Raw genomic sequence first — 17326 nt, forward strand, 5'->3', positions numbered from 1 at the left:
TCTGGTCAGTTGTTACTGTGACTGGTCTGTCTGGCCAGTTGTTATTGTGACTGGTCTGTCTGGTCAGTTGTTACTGTGACTGGTCTGTCTGGCTAGTTGTTACAGTGACTGGTCTGGTCAGTTCTTACTGTGACTGGTCTGTCTGGACAGTTGTTACTGTGACTGGTCTGTCTGCCCAGTTGTTACTGTGACTGGTCTGTCTGGCTAGTTGTTACTGTGACTGGTCTGTCTGGCTAGTTGTTACTGTGACTGGTCTGTCTGGCTAGTTGTTACAGTGACTTGTCTGTCTGGCCAGCTGTTACTGTGACTGGTCTGTCTGGCCAGTTGTTACAGTGACTGGTCTGGTCAGTTGTTACTGTGACTGGTCTGTCTGGCCAGTTGTTACTGTGACTGGTCTGTCTGGCCAGCTGTTACTGTGACTGGTCTGGTCAGTTGTTACTGTGACAGGTCTGTCTGGCCAGCTGTTACTGTGACTGGTCTGTCTGGCCAGTTGTTATTGTGACTGGTCTGTCTGGTCAGTTGTTACTGTGACTGGTCTGTCTGGCTAGTTGTTACAGTGACTGGTCTGGTCAGTTCTTACTGTGACTGGTCTGTCTGCCCAGTTGTTACTGTGACTGGTCTGTCTGGCCAGTTGTTACTGTGACTGGTCTGTCTGGCCAGTTTTTACTGTGACTGGTATGTCTGGTCAGTTGTTACTGTGACTGGTCTGTCTGAACAGTTGTTACTGTGACTGGTCTGTCTGGTCAGTTGTTACTGTGACTGGTCTGTCTGGTCAGTTGTTACTGTGACTGGTCTGTCTGCCCAGTTGTTACTGTGACTGGTATGTCTGGTCAGTTGTTACTGTGACTGGTCTGTCTGGACAGTTGTTACTGTGACTGGTCTGGTCAGTTGTTACTGTGACTGGTCTATCTGGCCAGTTGTTACTGTGACTGGTCTGTCTGGTCAGTTGTTACTGTGACTGGTCTGTCTGGCTAGTTGTTACTGTGACTGGTCTGTCTGGCTAGTTGTTACAGTGACTGGTCTGGTCAGTTGTTACTGTGACTGGTCTGTCTGGCCAGTTGTTACAGTGACTGGTCTGTCTGGCCAGTTGTTACTGTGACTGGTCTGTCTGGCCAGTTTTTACTGTGACTGGTATGTCTGGTCAGTTGTTACTGTGACTGGTCTGTCTGGTCAGTTGTTACTGTGACTGGTCTGGTCAGTTGTTACTGTGACTGGTCTGTCTGGCCAGTTGTTACGGTGACTGGTCTGTCTGGTCAGTTGTTACTGTGACTGGTCTGTCTGGCCAGTTGTCACTGTGACTGGTCTGTCTGGTCAGCTGTTACTGTGACTGGTCTGTCTGGCCAGTTGTTACTGTGACTGGTCTGTCTGGTCAGTTGTTACTGTGACTGGTCTGTCTGGCTAGTTGTTACTGTGACTGGTCTTTCTGGCTAGTTGTTACAGTGACTGGTCTGGCTAGTTGTTACAGTGACTGGTCTGGTCAGTTGTTATTGTGACTGGTCTGTCTGCCCAGTTGTTACGGTGACTGGTCTGTCTGGTCAGTTGTTACTGTGACTGGTCTGTCTGGCCAGTTGTCACTGTGACTGGTCTGTCTGGTCAGCTGTTACTGTGACTGGTCTGTCTGGCCAGTTGTTACTGTGACTGGTCTGTCTGGTCAGTTGTTACTGTGACTGGTCTGTCTGGCCAGCTGTTACTGTGACTGATCTGGTCAGTTGTTACTGTGACTGGTCTGTCTGGTCAGTTGTTACTGTGACTGGTCTGTCTGGCCAGTTGTTACAGTGACTGGTCTGTCTGGCTAGTTGTTACAGTGACTGGTCTGGTCAGTTGTTACTGTGACTGGTCTGTCTGCCCAGTTGTTACTGTGACTGGTCTGTCTGGCTAGTTGTTACTGTGACTGGTCTGTCTGGCTAGTTGTTACAGTGACTGGTCTGTCTGGCCAGCTGTTACTGTGACTGGTCTGTCTGGCCAGTTGTTACAGTGACTGGTCTGGTCAGTTGTTACAGTGACTGGTCTGGTCAGTTGTTACTGTGACTGGTCTGTATGGCTAGTTGTTACAGTGACTGGTCTGTCTGGCTAGTTGTTACTGTGACTGGTCTGGTTAGTTGTTACTGTGACTGGTCTGTCTGGCCAGTTGTTATTGTGACTGGTCTGTCTGGTCAGTTGTTACTGTGACTGGTCTGTCTGGCTAGTTGTTACAGTGACTGGTCTGTCTGGCCAGCTGTTACTGTGACTGGTCTGTCTGGCCAGTTGTTATTGTGACTGGTCTGTCTGGTCAGTTCTTACTGTGACTGGTCTGTCTGGCTAGTTGTTACAGTGACTGGTCTGGTCAGTTCTTACTGTGACTGGTCTGTCTGGACAGTTGTTACTGTGACTGGTCTGGTCAGTTGTTACTGTGACTGGTCTGTCTGCCCAGTTGTTACTGTGACTGGTCTGTCTGGCTAGTTGTTACTGTGACTGGTCTGTCTGGCTAGTTGTTACAGTGACTGGTCTGTCTGGCCAGCTGATACTGTGACTGGTCAGTCTGGCCAGTTGTTACAGTGACTGGTCTGGTCTGTTGTTACTGTGACTGGTATGTCTGGCCAGTTGTTACTGTGACTGGTCTGTCTGGACAGTTGTTACTGTGACTGGTGTGGTCAGTTGTTACTGTGACTGGTCTGTCTGCCCAGTTGTTACTGTGACTGGTCTGTCTGGCCAGCTATTACTGTGACTGGTCTGGTCAGTTGTTACTGTGACTGGTCTGTCTGGCCAGCTGTTACTGTGACTGGTCTGTCTGGCCAGCTGTTACTGTGACTGATCTGGTCAGTTGTTACTGTGACTGGTCTGTCTGGTCAGTTGTTACTGTGACTGGTCTGTCTGGCCAGTTGTTACTGTGACTGGTCTTTCTGGCTAGTTGTTACAGTGACTGGTCTGGTCAGTTGTTACTGTGACTGGTCTGTCTGGCCAGTTGTTATTGTGACTGGTCTGTCTGGTCAGTTGTTACTGTGACTGGTCTGTCTGGCTAGTTGTTACAGTGATTGGTCTGGTCAGTTCTTACTGTGACTGGTCTGTCTGGACAGTTGTTACTGTGACTGGTCTGGTCAGTTGTTACTGTGACTGGTCTGTCTGCCCAGTTGTTACTGTGACCGGTCTGTCTGGCTAGTTGTTACTGTGACTGGTCTGTCTGGCTAGTTGTTACAGTGACTGGTCTGTCTGGCCAGCTGTTACTGTGACTGGTCTGTCTGGCCAGTTGTTACAGTGACTGGTCTGGTCAGTTGTTACTGTGACTGGTCTAGTCAGTTGTTACTGTGACTGGTCTGGCCAGTTGTTACTGTGACTGGTCTGTCTGGCCAGCTGTTACTGTGACTGGTCTGGTCAGTTGTTACTGTGACTGGTCTGTCTGGCCAGTTGTTACTGTGACTGGTCTGTCTGGCCAGCTGTTACTGTGACTGGTCTGGTCAGTTGTTACTGTGACTGGTCTGTATGGCCAGCTGTTACTGTGACTGGTCTGTCTGGCTAGTTGTTACAGTGACTGGTCTGGTCAGTTGTGACTGTGACTGGTCTGTCTGGCCAGTTGTTATTGTGACTGGTCTGTCTGGTCAGTTGTTACTGTGACTGGTCTGTCTGGTCAGCTGTTACTGTGACTGGGGTCTGTCTGGCCAGCTGTTACTGTGACTGATCTGGTCAGTTGTTACTGTGACTGGTCTGTCTGGCTAGTTGTTACAGTGACTGGTCTGGTCAGTTCTTACTGTGACTGGTTTGTCTGGACAGTTGTTACTGTGACTGGTCTGGTCAGTTGTTACTGTGACTGGTCTGTCTGGCTAGTTGTTACTGTGACTGGTCTGTCTGGCTAGTTGTTACAGTGACTGGTCTGGTCAGTTGTTACTGTGACTGGTCTGTCTGGCCAGTTGTTACGGTGACTGGTCTGTCTGGCCAGTTGTTACTGTGACTGGTCTGTCTGGCCAGTTTTTACTGTGACTGGTATGTCTGGTCATTTGTTACTGTGACTGGTCTGTCTGGTCAGCTGTTACTGTGACTGGGGTCTGTCTGGCCAGCTGTTACTGTGACTGATCTGGTCAGTTGTTACTGTGACTGGTCTTTCTGGTCAGTTGTTACTGTGACTGGTCTGTCTGGCTAGTTGTTACAGTGACTGGTCTGGTCAGTTGTTACTGTGACTGGTCTGTCTGCCCAGTTGTTACTGTGACTGGTCTGTCTGGCCAGCTGTTACTGTGACTGGTCTGGTCAGTTGTTACTGTGACTGGTCTGTCTGGCCAGCTGTTACTGTGACTGGTCTGTCTGGCCAGCTGTTACTGTGACTGGTCTGTCTGGCCAGTTGTTATTGTGACTGGTCTGTCTGGTCAGTTGTTACTGTGACTGGTCTGTCTGGCTAGTTGTTACAGTGACTGGTCTGGTCAGTTCTTACTGTGACTGGTCTGTCTGGACAGTTGTTACTGTGACTGGTCTGGTCAGTTGTTACTGTGACTGGTCTGTCTGCCCAGTTGTTACTGTGACTGGTCTGTCTGGCCAGTTGTTACTGTGACTGGTCTGTCTGGCCAGTTTGTACTGTGACTGGTATGTCTGGTCAGTTGTTACTGTGACTGGTCTGTCTGCCCAGTTGTTACTGTGACTGGTATGTCTGGTCAGTTGTTGCTGTGACTGGTCTGTCTGGCCAGTTGTTACTGTGACTGGTCTGTCTGGCTAGTTGTTACAGTGACTGGTCTGGTCAGTTGTTACAGTGACTGGTCTGTCTGCCCAGTTGTTACTGTGACTGGTCTGTCTGGTCAGTTGTTACTGTGACTGGTCTGTCTGGCTAGTTGTTACAGTGACTGGTCTGGTCAGTTGTTACTGTAACTGGTCTGTCTGGCCAGTTGTTATCGTGACTGGTCTGTCTGGTCAGTTGTTACTGTGACTGGTCTGTCTGTCCAGCTGTTACTGTGACTGGTCTGTATGGCCAGCTGTTACTGTGACTGGTCTGTCTGGCTAGTTGTTACAGTGACTGGTCTGGTCAGTTGTTACTGTGACTGGTCTGTCTGGCCAGTTGTTATTGTGACTGGTCTGTCTGGTCAGTTGTTACTGTGACTGGTCTGTCTGGCTAGTTGTTACAGTGACTGGTCTGGTCAGTTCTTACTGTGACTGGTCTGTCTGGACAGTTGTTACTGTGACTGGTCTGGTCAGTTGTTACTGTGACTGGTCTGTCTGCCCAGTTGTTACTGTGACTGGTCTGTCTGGCTAGTTGTTACAGTGACTGGTCTGTCTGGCCAGCTGTTACTGTGACTGGTCTGTCTGGCCAGTTGTTACAGTGACTGGTCTGGTCAGTTGTTACTGTGACTGGTATGTCTGGCCAGTTGTTACTGTGACTGGTATGTCTGGCCAGTTGTTAGTGTGACTGGTCTGTCTGGACAGTTGTTACTGTGACTGGTCTAGTCAGTTGTTACTGTGACTGGTCTGGCCAGTTGTTACTGTGACTGGTCTGTCTGGACAGCTGTTACTGTGACTGGTCTGGTCAGTTGTTACTGTGACTGGTCTGTCTGGCCAGTTGTTACTGTGACTGGTCTGTCTGGCCAGCTGTTACTGTGACTGGTCTGGTCAGTTGTTACTGTGACTGGTCTGTATGGCCAGCTGTTACTGTGACTGGTCTGTCTGGCTAGTTGTTACAGTGACTGGTCTGGTCAGTTGTTACTGTGACTGGTCTGTCTGGCCAGTTGTTATTGTGACTGGTCTGTCTGGTCAGTTGTTACTGTGACTGGTCTGTCTGGCTAGTTGTTACAGTGACTGGTCTGGTCAGTTCTTACTGTGACTGGTCTGTCTGGACAGTTGTTACTGTGACTGGTCTGTCTGCCCAGTTGTTACTGTGACTGGTCTGTCTGGCTAGTTGTTACTGTGACTGGTCTGTCTGGCTAGTTGTTACAGTGACTTGTCTGTCTGGCCAGTTGTTACTGTGACTGGTCTGTCTGGCCAGCTGTTACTGTGACTGGTCTGGTCAGTTGTTACTGTGACAGGTCTGTCTGGCCAGCTGTTACTGTGACTGGTCTGTCTGGCCAGTTGTTATTGTGACTGGTCTGTCTGGTCAGTTGTTACTGTGACTGGTCTGTCTGGCTAGTTGTTACAGTGACTGGTCTGGTCAGTTGTTACTGTGACTGGTCTGTCTGAACAGTTGTTACTGTGACTGGTCTGTCTGGTCAGTTGTTACTGTGACTGGTCTGTCTGGTCAGTTGTTACTGTGACTGGTCTGTCTGCCCAGTTGTTGCTGTGACTGGTATGTCTGGTCAGTTGTTACTGTGACTGGTCTGTCTGGACAGTTGTTACTGTGACTGGTCTGGTCAGTTGTTACTGTGACTGGTCTATCTGGCCAGTTGTTACTGTGACTGGTCTGTCTGGTCAGTTGTTACTGTGACTGGTCTGTCTGGCTAGTTGTTACTGTGACTGGTCTGTCTGGCTAGTTGTTACAGTGACTGGTCTGGTCAGTTGTTACTGTGACTGGTCTGTCTGGCCAGTTGTTACAGTGACTGGTCTGTCTGGCCAGTTGTTACTGTGACTGGTCTGTCTGGCCAGTTTTTACTGTGACTGGTATGTCTGGTCAGTTGTTACTGTGACTGGTCTGTCTGGTCAGTTGTTACTGTGACTGGTCTGGTCAGTTGTTACTGTGACTGGTCTGTCTGGCCAGTTGTTACGGTGACTGGTCTGTCTGGTCAGTTGTTACTGTGACTGGTCTGTCTGGCCAGTTGTCACTGTGACTGGTCTGTCTGGTCAGCTGTTACTGTGACTGGTCTGTCTGGCCAGTTGTTACTGTGACTGGTCTGTCTGGTCAGTTGTTACTGTGACTGGTCTGTCTGGCTAGTTGTTACTGTGACTGGTCTTTCTGGCTAGTTGTTACAGTGACTGGTCTGGCTAGTTGTTACAGTGACTGGTCTGGTCAGTTGTTATTGTGACTGGTCTGTCTGCCCAGTTGTTACGGTGACTGGTCTGTCTGGTCAGTTGTTACTGTGACTGGTCTGTCTGGCCAGTTGTCACTGTGACTGGTCTGTCTGGTCAGCTGTTACTGTGACTGGTCTGTCTGGCCAGTTGTTACTGTGACTGGTCTGTCTGGTCAGTTGTTACTGTGACTGGTCTGTCTGGCCAGCTGTTACTGTGACTGATCTGGTCAGTTGTTACTGTGACTGGTCTGTCTGGTCAGTTGTTACTGTGACTGGTCTGTCTGGCCAGTTGTTACTGTGACTGGTCTGTCTGGCTAGTTGTTACAGTGACTGGTCTGGTCAGTTGTTACTGTGACTGGTCTGTCTGCCCAGTTGTTACTGTGACTGGTCTGTCTGGCCAGCTGTTACTGTGACTGGTCTGGTCAGTTGTTACTGTGACTGGTCTGGTCAGTTGTTACTGTGACTGGTCTGTCTGGCTAGTTGTTACAGTGACTGGTCTGGTCAGTTCTTACTGTGACTGGTCTGTCTGGACAGTTGTTACTGTGACTGGTCTGGTCAGTTGTTACTGTGACTGGTCTGTCTGCCCAGTTGTTACTGTGACTGGTCTGTCTGGCTAGTTGTTACTGTGACTGGTCTGTCTGGCTAGTTGTTACAGTGACTGATGTGACTGATCTGTCTGGCCAGCTGTTACTGTGACTAGTCCGTCTGGCCAGTTGTTACAGTGACTGGTCTGGTCAGTTGTTACTGTGACTGGTATGTCTGGCCAGTTGTTACTGTGACTGGTCTGTCTGGACAGTTTTTACTGTGACTGGTCTGGCCAGTTGTTACTGTGACTGGTCTGTCTGGCCATCTGTTACTGTGACTGGTCTGGTCAGTTGTTACTGTGACTGGTCTGTCTGGCCAGTTGTTACTGTGACTGGTCTGTCTGTCCAGCTGTTACTGTGACTGGTCTGTATGGCCACCTGTTACTGTGACTGGTCTGTCTGGCTAGTTGTTACAGTGACTGGTCTGGTCAGTTGTTACTGTGACTGGTCTGTCTGGCCAGCTGTTACTGTGACTAGTCCGTCTGGCTAGTTGTTACAGTGACTGATGTGACTGATCTGTCTGGCCAGCTGTTACTGTGACTAGTCCGTCTGGCCAGTTGTTACAGTGACTGGTCTGGTCAGTTGTTACTGTGACTGGTATGTCTGGCCAGTTGTTACTGTGACTGGTCTGTCTGGACAGTTGTTACTGTGACTGGTCTGGCCAGTTGTTACTGTGACTGGTCTGTCTGGCCATCTGTTACTGTGACTGGTCTGGTCAGTTGTTACTGTGACTGGTCTGTCTGGCCAGTTGTTACTGTGACTGGTCTGTCTGTCCAGCTGTTACTGTGACTGGTCTGTATGGCCAGCTGTTACTGTGACTGGTCTGGCTGGCTAGTTGTTACAGTGACTGGTCTGGTCAGTTGTTACTGTGACTGGTCTGTCTGGCCAGTTGTTATTGTGACTGGTCTGTCTGGTCAGTTGTTACTGTGACTGGTCTGTCTGGCTAGTTGTTACAGTGACTGGTCTGGTCAGTTCTTACTGTGACTGGTCTGTCTGGACAGTTGTTACTGTGACTGGTCTGGTCAGTTGTTACTGTGACTGGTCTGTCTGGCTAGTTGTTACAGTGACTGGTCTGGTCAGTTCTTACTGTGACTGGTCTGTCTGGACAGTTGTTACTGTGACTGGTCTGGTCAGTTGTTACTGTGACTGGTCTGTCTGCCCAGTTGTTACAGTGACTGGTCTGTCTGGCCAGCTGTTACTGTGACTGGTCTGTCTGGCCAGTTGTTACAGTGACTGGTCTGGTCAGTTGTTACTGTGACTGGTATGTCTGGCCAGTTGTTACTGTGACTGGTATGTCTGGCCAGTTGTTACTGTGACTGGTCTGTCTGGACAGTTGTTACTGTGACTGGTCTAGTCAGTTGTTACTGTTACTGGTCTGGCCAGTTGTTACTGTGACTGGTCTGTCTGGCCAGCTGTTACTGTGACTGGTCTGGTCAGTTGTTACTGTGACTGGTCTGTCTGGCCAGTTGTTACTGTGACTGGTCTGTCTGGCCAGCTGTTACTGTGACTGGTCTGATCAGTTGTTACTGTGACTGGTCTGTATGGCCAGCTGTTACTGTGACTGGTCTGTCTGGCTAGTTGTTACAGTGACTGGTCTGGTCAGTTGTTACTGTGACTGGTCTGTCTGGCCAGTTGTTATTGTGACTGGTCTGTCTGGTCAGTTGTTACTGTGACTGGTCTGTCTGGCTAGTTGTTACAGTGACTGGTCTGGTCAGTTCTTACTGTGACTGGTCTGTCTGGACAGTTGTTACTGTGACTGGTCTGTCTGCCCAGTTGTTACTGTGACTGGTCTGTCTGGCTAGTTGTTACTGTGACTGGTCTGTCTGGCTAGTTGTTACTGTGACTGGTCTGTCTGGCTAGTTGTTACAGTGACTTGTCTGTCTGGCCAGCTGTTACTGTGACTGGTCTGTCTGGCCAGTTGTTACAGTGACTGGTCTGGTCAGTTGTTACTGTGACTGGTCTGTCTGGCCAGTTGTTACTGTGACTGGTCTGTCTGGCCAGCTGTTACTGTGACTGGTCTGGTCAGTTGTTACTGTGACAGGTCTGTCTGGCCAGCTGTTACTGTGACTGGTCTGTCTGGCCAGTTGTTATTGTGACTGGTCTGTCTGGTCAGTTGTTACTGTGACTGGTCTGTCTGGCTAGTTGTTACAGTGACTGGTCTGGTCAGTTCTTACTGTGACTGGTCTGTCTGCCCAGTTGTTACTGTGACTGGTCTGTCTGGCCAGTTGTTACTGTGACTGGTCTGTCTGGCCAGTTTTTACTGTGACTGGTATGTCTGGTCAGTTGTTACTGTGACTGGTCTGTCTGAACAGTTGTTACTGTGACTGGTCTGTCTGGTCAGTTGTTACTGTGACTGGTCTGTCTGGTCAGTTGTTACTGTGACTGGTCTGTCTGCCCAGTTGTTACTGTGACTGGTATGTCTGGTCAGTTGTTACTGTGACTGGTCTGTCTGGACAGTTGTTACTGTGACTGGTCTGGTCAGTTGTTACTGTGACTGGTCTATCTGGCCAGTTGTTACTGTGACTGGTCTGTCTGGTCAGTTGTTACTGTGACTGGTCTGTCTGGCTAGTTGTTACTGTGACTGGTCTGTCTGGCTAGTTGTTACAGTGACTGGTCTGGTCAGTTGTTACTGTGACTGGTCTGTCTGGCCAGTTGTTACAGTGACTGGTCTGTCTGGCCAGTTGTTACTGTGACTGGTCTGTCTGGCCAGTTTTTACTGTGACTGGTATGTCTGGTCAGTTGTTACTGTGACTGGTCTGTCTGGTCAGTTGTTACTGTGACTGGTCTGGTCAGTTGTTACTGTGACTGGTCTGTCTGGCCAGTTGTTACGGTGACTGGTCTGTCTGGTCAGTTGTTACTGTGACTGGTCTGTCTGGCCAGTTGTCACTGTGACTGGTCTGTCTGGTCAGCTGTTACTGTGACTGGTCTGTCTGGCCAGTTGTTACTGTGACTGGTCTGTCTGGTCAGTTGTTACTGTGACTGGTCTGTCTGGCTAGTTGTTACTGTGACTGGTCTTTCTGGCTAGTTGTTACAGTGACTGGTCTGGCTAGTTGTTACAGTGACTGGTCTGGTCAGTTGTTATTGTGACTGGTCTGTCTGCCCAGTTGTTACGGTGACTGGTCTGTCTGGTCAGTTGTTACTGTGACTGGTCTGTCTGGCCAGTTGTCACTGTGACTGGTCTGTCTGGTCAGCTGTTACTGTGACTGGTCTGTCTGGCCAGTTGTTACTGTGACTGGTCTGTCTGGTCAGTTGTTACTGTGACTGGTCTGTCTGGCCAGCTGTTACTGTGACTGATCTGGTCAGTTGTTACTGTGACTGGTCTGTCTGGTCAGTTGTTACTGTGACTGGTCTGTCTGGCCAGTTGTTACAGTGACTGGTCTGTCTGGCTAGTTGTTACAGTGACTGGTCTGGTCAGTTGTTACTGTGACTGGTCTGTCTGCCCAGTTGTTACTGTGACTGGTCTGTCTGGCTAGTTGTTACTGTGACTGGTCTGTCTGGCTAGTTGTTACAGTGACTGGTCTGTCTGGCCAGCTGTTACTGTGACTGGTCTGTCTGGCCAGTTGTTACAGTGACTGGTCTGGTCAGTTGTTACAGTGACTGGTCTGGTCAGTTGTTACTGTGACTGGTCTGTATGGCTAGTTGTTACAGTGACTGGTCTGTCTGGCTAGTTGTTACTGTGACTGGTCTGGTTAGTTGTTACTGTGACTGGTCTGTCTGGCCAGTTGTTATTGTGACTGGTCTGTCTGGTCAGTTGTTACTGTGACTGGTCTGTCTGGCTAGTTGTTACAGTGACTGGTCTGTCTGGCCAGCTGTTACTGTGACTGGTCTGTCTGGCCAGTTGTTATTGTGACTGGTCTGTCTGGTCAGTTCTTACTGTGACTGGTCTGTCTGGCTAGTTGTTACAGTGACTGGTCTGGTCAGTTCTTACTGTGACTGGTCTGTCTGGACAGTTGTTACTGTGACTGGTCTGGTCAGTTGTTACTGTGACTGGTCTGTCTGCCCAGTTGTTACTGTGACTGGTCTGTCTGGCTAGTTGTTACTGTGACTGGTCTGTCTGGCTAGTTGTTACAGTGACTGGTCTGTCTGGCCAGCTGATACTGTGACTGGTCAGTCTGGCCAGTTGTTACAGTGACTGGTCTGGTCTGTTGTTACTGTGACTGGTATGTCTGGCCAGTTGTTACTGTGACTGGTCTGTCTGGACAGTTGTTACTGTGACTGGTGTGGTCAGTTGTTACTGTGACTGGTCTGTCTGCCCAGTTGTTACTGTGACTGGTCTGTCTGGCCAGCTATTACTGTGACTGGTCTGGTCAGTTGTTACTGTGACTGGTCTGTCTGGCCAGCTGTTACTGTGACTGGTCTGTCTGGCCAGCTGTTACTGTGACTGATCTGGTCAGTTGTTACTGTGACTGGTCTGTCTGGTCAGTTGTTACTGTGACTGGTCTGTCTGGCCAGTTGTTACTGTGACTGGTCTTTCTGGCTAGTTGTTACAGTGACTGGTCTGGTCAGTTGTTACTGTGACTGGTCTGTCTGGCCAGTTGTTATTGTGACTGGTCTGTCTGGTCAGTTGTTACTGTGACTGGTCTGTCTGGCTAGTTGTTACAGTGATTGGTCTGGTCAGTTCTTACTGTGACTGGTCTGTCTGGACAGTTGTTACTGTGACTGGTCTGGTCAGTTGTTACTGTGACTGGTCTGTCTGCCCAGTTGTTACTGTGACCGGTCTGTCTGGCTAGTTGTTACTGTGACTGGTCTGTCTGGCTAGTTGTTACAGTGACTGGTCTGTCTGGCCAGCTGTTACTGTGACTGGTCTGTCTGGCCAGTTGTTACAGTGACTGGTCTGGTCAGTTGTTACTGTGACTGGTCTAGTCAGTTGTTACTGTGACTGGTCTGGCCAGTTGTTACTGTGACTGGTCTGTCTGGCCAGCTGTTACTGTGACTGGTCTGGTCAGTTGTTACTGTGACTGGTCTGTCTGGCCAGTTGTTACTGTGACTGGTCTGTCTGGCCAGCTGTTACTGTGACTGGTCTGGTCAGTTGTTACTGTGACTGGTCTGTATGGCCAGCTGTTACTGTGACTGGTCTGTCTGGCTAGTTGTTACAGTGACTGGTCTGGTCAGTTGTGACTGTGACTGGTCTGTCTGGCCAGTTGTTATTGTGACTGGTCTGTCTGGTCAGTTGTTACTGTGACTGGTCTGTCTGGTCAGCTGTTACTGTGACTGGGGTCTGTCTGGCCAGCTGTTACTGTGACTGATCTGGTCAGTTGTTACTGTGACTGGTCTGTCTGGCTAGTTGTTACAGTGACTGGTCTGGTCAGTTCTTACTGTGACTGGTTTGTCTGGACAGTTGTTACTGTGACTGGTCTGGTCAGTTGTTACTGTGACTGGTCTGTCTGGCTAGTTGTTACTGTGACTGGTCTGTCTGGCTAGTTGTTACAGTGACTGGTCTGGTCAGTTGTTACTGTGACTGGTCTGTCTGGCCAGTTGTTACGGTGACTGGTCTGTCTGGCCAGTTGTTACTGTGACTGGTCTGTCTGGCCAGTTTTTACTGTGACTGGTATGTCTGGTCATTTGTTACTGTGACTGGTCTGTCTGGTCAGCTGTTACTGTGACTGGGGTCTGTCTGGCCAGCTGTTACTGTGACTGATCTGGTCAGTTGTTACTGTGACTGGTCTTTCTGGTCAGTTGTTACTGTGACTGGTCTGTCTGGCTAGTTGTTACAGTGACTGGTCTGGTCAGTTGTTACTGTGACTGGTCTGTCTGCCCAGTTGTTACTGTGACTGGTCTGTCTGGCCAGCTGTTACTGTGACTGGTCTGGTCAGTTGTTACTGTGACTGGTCTGTCTGGCCAGCTGTTACTGTGACTGGTCTGTCTGGCCAGCTGTTACTGTGACTGGTCTGTCTGGCCAGTTGTTATTGTGACTGGTCTGTCTGGTCAGTTGTTACTGTGACTGGTCTGTCTGGCTAGTTGTTACAGTGACTGGTCTGGTCAGTTCTTACTGTGACTGGTCTGTCTGGACAGTTGTTACTGTGACTGGTCTGGTCAGTTGTTACTGTGACTGGTCTGTCTGCCCAGTTGTTACTGTGACTGGTCTGTCTGGCCAGTTGTTACTGTGACTGGTCTGTCTGGCCAGTTTGTACTGTGACTGGTATGTCTGGTCAGTTGTTACTGTGACTGGTCTGTCTGCCCAGTTGTTACTGTGACTGGTATGTCTGGTCAGTTGTTGCTGTGACTGGTCTGTCTGGCCAGTTGTTACTGTGACTGGTCTGTCTGGCTAGTTGTTACAGTGACTGGTCTGGTCAGTTGTTACAGTGACTGGTCTGTCTGCCCAGTTGTTACTGTGACTGGTCTGTCTGGTCAGTTGTTACTGTGACTGGTCTGTCTGGCTAGTTGTTACAGTGACTGGTCTGGTCAGTTGTTACTGTAACTGGTCTGTCTGGCCAGTTGTTATCGTGACTGGTCTGTCTGGTCAGTTCTTACTGTGACTGGTCTGTCTGGACAGTTGTTACTGTGACTGGTCTGGTCAGTTGTTACTGTGACTGGTCTGTCTGCCCAGTTGTTACTGTGACTGGTCTGGTCAGTTGTTACTGTGACTGGTCTGTCTGCCCAGTTGTTACTGTGACTGGTCTGTCTGGCTAGTTGTTACAGTGACTTGTCTGTCTGGCCAGCTGTTACTGTGACTGGTCTGTCTGGCCAGTTGTTACAGTGACTGGTCTGGTCAGTTGTTACTGTGACTGGTCTGTCTGGCCAGTTGTTACTGTGACTGGTCTGTCTGGCCAGCTGTTACTGTGACTGGTCTGGTCAGTTGTTACTGTGACTGGTCTGTCTGGCCAGCTGTTACTGTGACTGGTCTGGTCAGTTGTTACTGTGACTGGTCTGTCTGGTCAGTTGTTACTGTGACTGGTCTGTCTGGCTAGTTGTTACAGTGACTGGTCTGGTCAGTTGTTACTGTAACTGGTCTGTCTGGCCAGTTGTTATCGTGACTGGTCTGTCTGGTCAGTTCTTACTGTGACTGGTCTGTCTGGACAGTTGTTACTGTGACTGGTCTGGTCAGTTGTTACTGTGACTGGTCTGTCTGCCCAGTTGTTACTGTGACTGGTCTGGTCAGTTGTTACTGTGACTGGTCTGTCTGCCCAGTTGTTACTGTGACTGGTCTGTCTGGCTAGTTGTTACAGTGACTGGTCTGTCTGGCCAGTTGTTACAGTGACTGGTCTGGTCAGTTGTTACTGTGACTGGTCTGTCTGGCCAGTTGTTACTGTGACTGGTCTGTCTGGCCAGCTGTTACTGTGACTGGTCTGGTCAGTTGTTACTGTGACTGGTCTGTCTGGCCAGCTGTTACTGTGACTGGTCTGTCTGGCCAGTTGTTACTGTGACTGGTCTGTCTGGCTAGTTGTTACTGTGACTGGTCTGTCTGGCTAGTTGTTACAGTGACTTGTCTGTCTGGCCAGCTGTTACTGTGACTGGTCTGTCTGGCCAGTTGTTACAGTGACTGGTCTGGTCAGTTGTTACTGTGACTGGTCTGTCTGGCCAGTTGTTACTGTGACTGGTCTGTCTGGCCAGCTGTTACTGTGACTGGTCTGGTCAGTTGTTACTGTGACTGGTCTGTCTGGCCAGCTGTTACTGTGACTGGTCTGTCTGGCCAGTTGTTATTGTGACTGGTCTGTCTGGTCAGTTGTTACTGTGACTGGTCTGTCTGGCTAGTTGTTACAGTGACTGGTCTGGTCAGTTGTTACGGTGACTGGTCTGTCTGGCCAGTTGTTACTGTGACTGGTCTGTCTGGCCAGTTTTTACTGTGACTGGTATGTCTGGTCAGTTGTTACTGTGACTGGTCTGTCTGAACAGTTGTTACTGTGACTGGTCGGGTCAGTTGTTACTGTGACTGGTCTGTCTGGCCAGTTGTTACTGTGACTGGTCTGTCTGGTCAGTTGTTACTGTGACTGGTCTGTCTGGCTAGTTGTTACTGTGACTGGTCTGTCTGGCTAGTTGTTACAGTGACTGGTCTGGTCAGTTGTTACTGTGACTGGTCTGTCTGGCCAGTTGTTATGGTGACTGGTCTGTCTGGCCAGTTGTTACTGTGACTGGTCTGTCTGGCCAGTTTTTACTGTGACTGGTCTGGTCAGTTGTTACTGTGACTGGTCTGTCTGGCCAGTTGTTACTGTGACTGGTCTGTCTGGTCAGCTGATACTGTGACTGGTCTGTCTGGCCAGTTTTTACTGTGATTGGTATGTCTGGTCAGTTGTTACTGTGACTGGTCTGTCTGGCCAGTTGTCACTGTGACTGGTCTGTCTGGTCAGTTGTTACTGTGACTGGTCTGTCTGGCTAGTTGTTACAGTGACTGGTCTGGTCAGTTGTTACTGTAACTGGTCTGTCTGGCCAGCTGTTACTAACAAACTAAATGACTCACTCTTGCCATGGCGTCGACCAGAGCTCCGTTCCTCAGGAGACATCGAACCACCTCTATCTGACCAGCACGGGCCGCCATGTGTAACGCTGTCTCACCACGCTACACACACACACACACACACACACACACACACACACACACACACACACACACACACACACACACACACACACACACACCATTAGAACACACATCAGTAGAACACACATCAGTAGAACACACATCATTAGAACTCACATCAGTAGAACACACATCATTAGAACACACATCATTAGAACTCACATCAGTAGAACACACATCAGTAGAACACACATCAGTAGAACACACATCATTAGAACTCACATCAGTAGAACACACATCAGTAGAACACACATCATTAGAACTCACATCATTAGAACACACATCATTAGAACACATACAAACACAACCACACCCACTACCAGCTAAAAGATCTGCTGTGGTTGGTCAATACTGACTGTAAAACCCAGGAAGTGGGTGTGTCGATTTGTAGACATGGAATCACTGGTCACTTTAATCATGTTTACATTACTGCTTTACTCATCATTTACATACTGTATTCTACTGTATTTTAGTCAATACTACTCTGACATTTCTCATCCTAATATTTACATTTTTCTTAATTTCATTCTTTCACTTTTAGATGTGTGTGTTGTTGTGTATTGTTAGATATTACTGCACTGTTGGGGCTAGAAAGACAAGCATTTAGTTAGATATTACTGCACTGTTGGAGCTAGAAACACAAGCATTTAGTTAGATATTACTGCACTGTTGGAGCTAGAAACACAAGCATTCAGCTAGATATTACTGCACTGTTGGAGCTAGAAACACAGGCATTCAGCTAGATATTACTGCACTGTTGGAGCTAGAAACACAGGCATTCAGCTAGATATTACTGCACTGTTGGAGCTAGAAACACAGGCATTCAGCTAGATATTACTGCACTGTTGGAGCTAGAAACACCAGCATTTCACTAGATATTACTGCACTGTTGGAGCTAGAAACACCAGCATTTCACTAGATATTACTGCACTGTTGGAGCTAGAAACACCAGCATTTCACTAGATATTACTGCACTGTTGGAGCTAGAAACACCAGCATTTCACTAGATATTACTGCCCTGTTGGAGCTAGAAACACCAGCATTTCACTAGATATTACTGCACTGTTGGAGCTAGAAACACAGGCATTAAGCTAGATATTACTGCACTGTTGGAGCTAGAAACACAGGCATTCAGCTAGATATTACTGCACTGTTGGAGCTAGGAACACCAGCATTAAGCTAGATATTACTGAACTGTTGGAGCTAGAAACACAGGCATTAAGCTAGATATTACTGCACTGTTGGAGCTAGAAACACCAGCATTTCACTAGATATTACTGCACTGTTGGAGCTAGAAACACCAGCATTAAGCTAGATATTACTGCACTGTTGGAGCTAGA

The 17326-nt window shown here is 48.8% G+C and overlaps 1 protein-coding gene across 1 annotated transcript in view; it reads right to left on the bottom strand.

Moving 5' to 3' along the window:
* Positions 1 to 17326, bottom strand: part of LOC109887481 (ankyrin-2) — a 248117-nt gene that overhangs the window by 121319 nt on the left and 109472 nt on the right. Inside the window, 1 exon segment of the mRNA XM_031814795.1 lies at positions 15867 to 15965. Coding sequence (XP_031670655.1) covers positions 15867 to 15965 — 99 coding nt within the window.

This window comes from Oncorhynchus kisutch, unplaced genomic scaffold (assembly GCF_002021735.2).
Source record: "Oncorhynchus kisutch isolate 150728-3 unplaced genomic scaffold, Okis_V2 Okis07a-Okis12b_hom, whole genome shotgun sequence".
Lineage (NCBI taxonomy): Eukaryota > Metazoa > Chordata > Actinopteri > Salmoniformes > Salmonidae > Oncorhynchus > Oncorhynchus kisutch.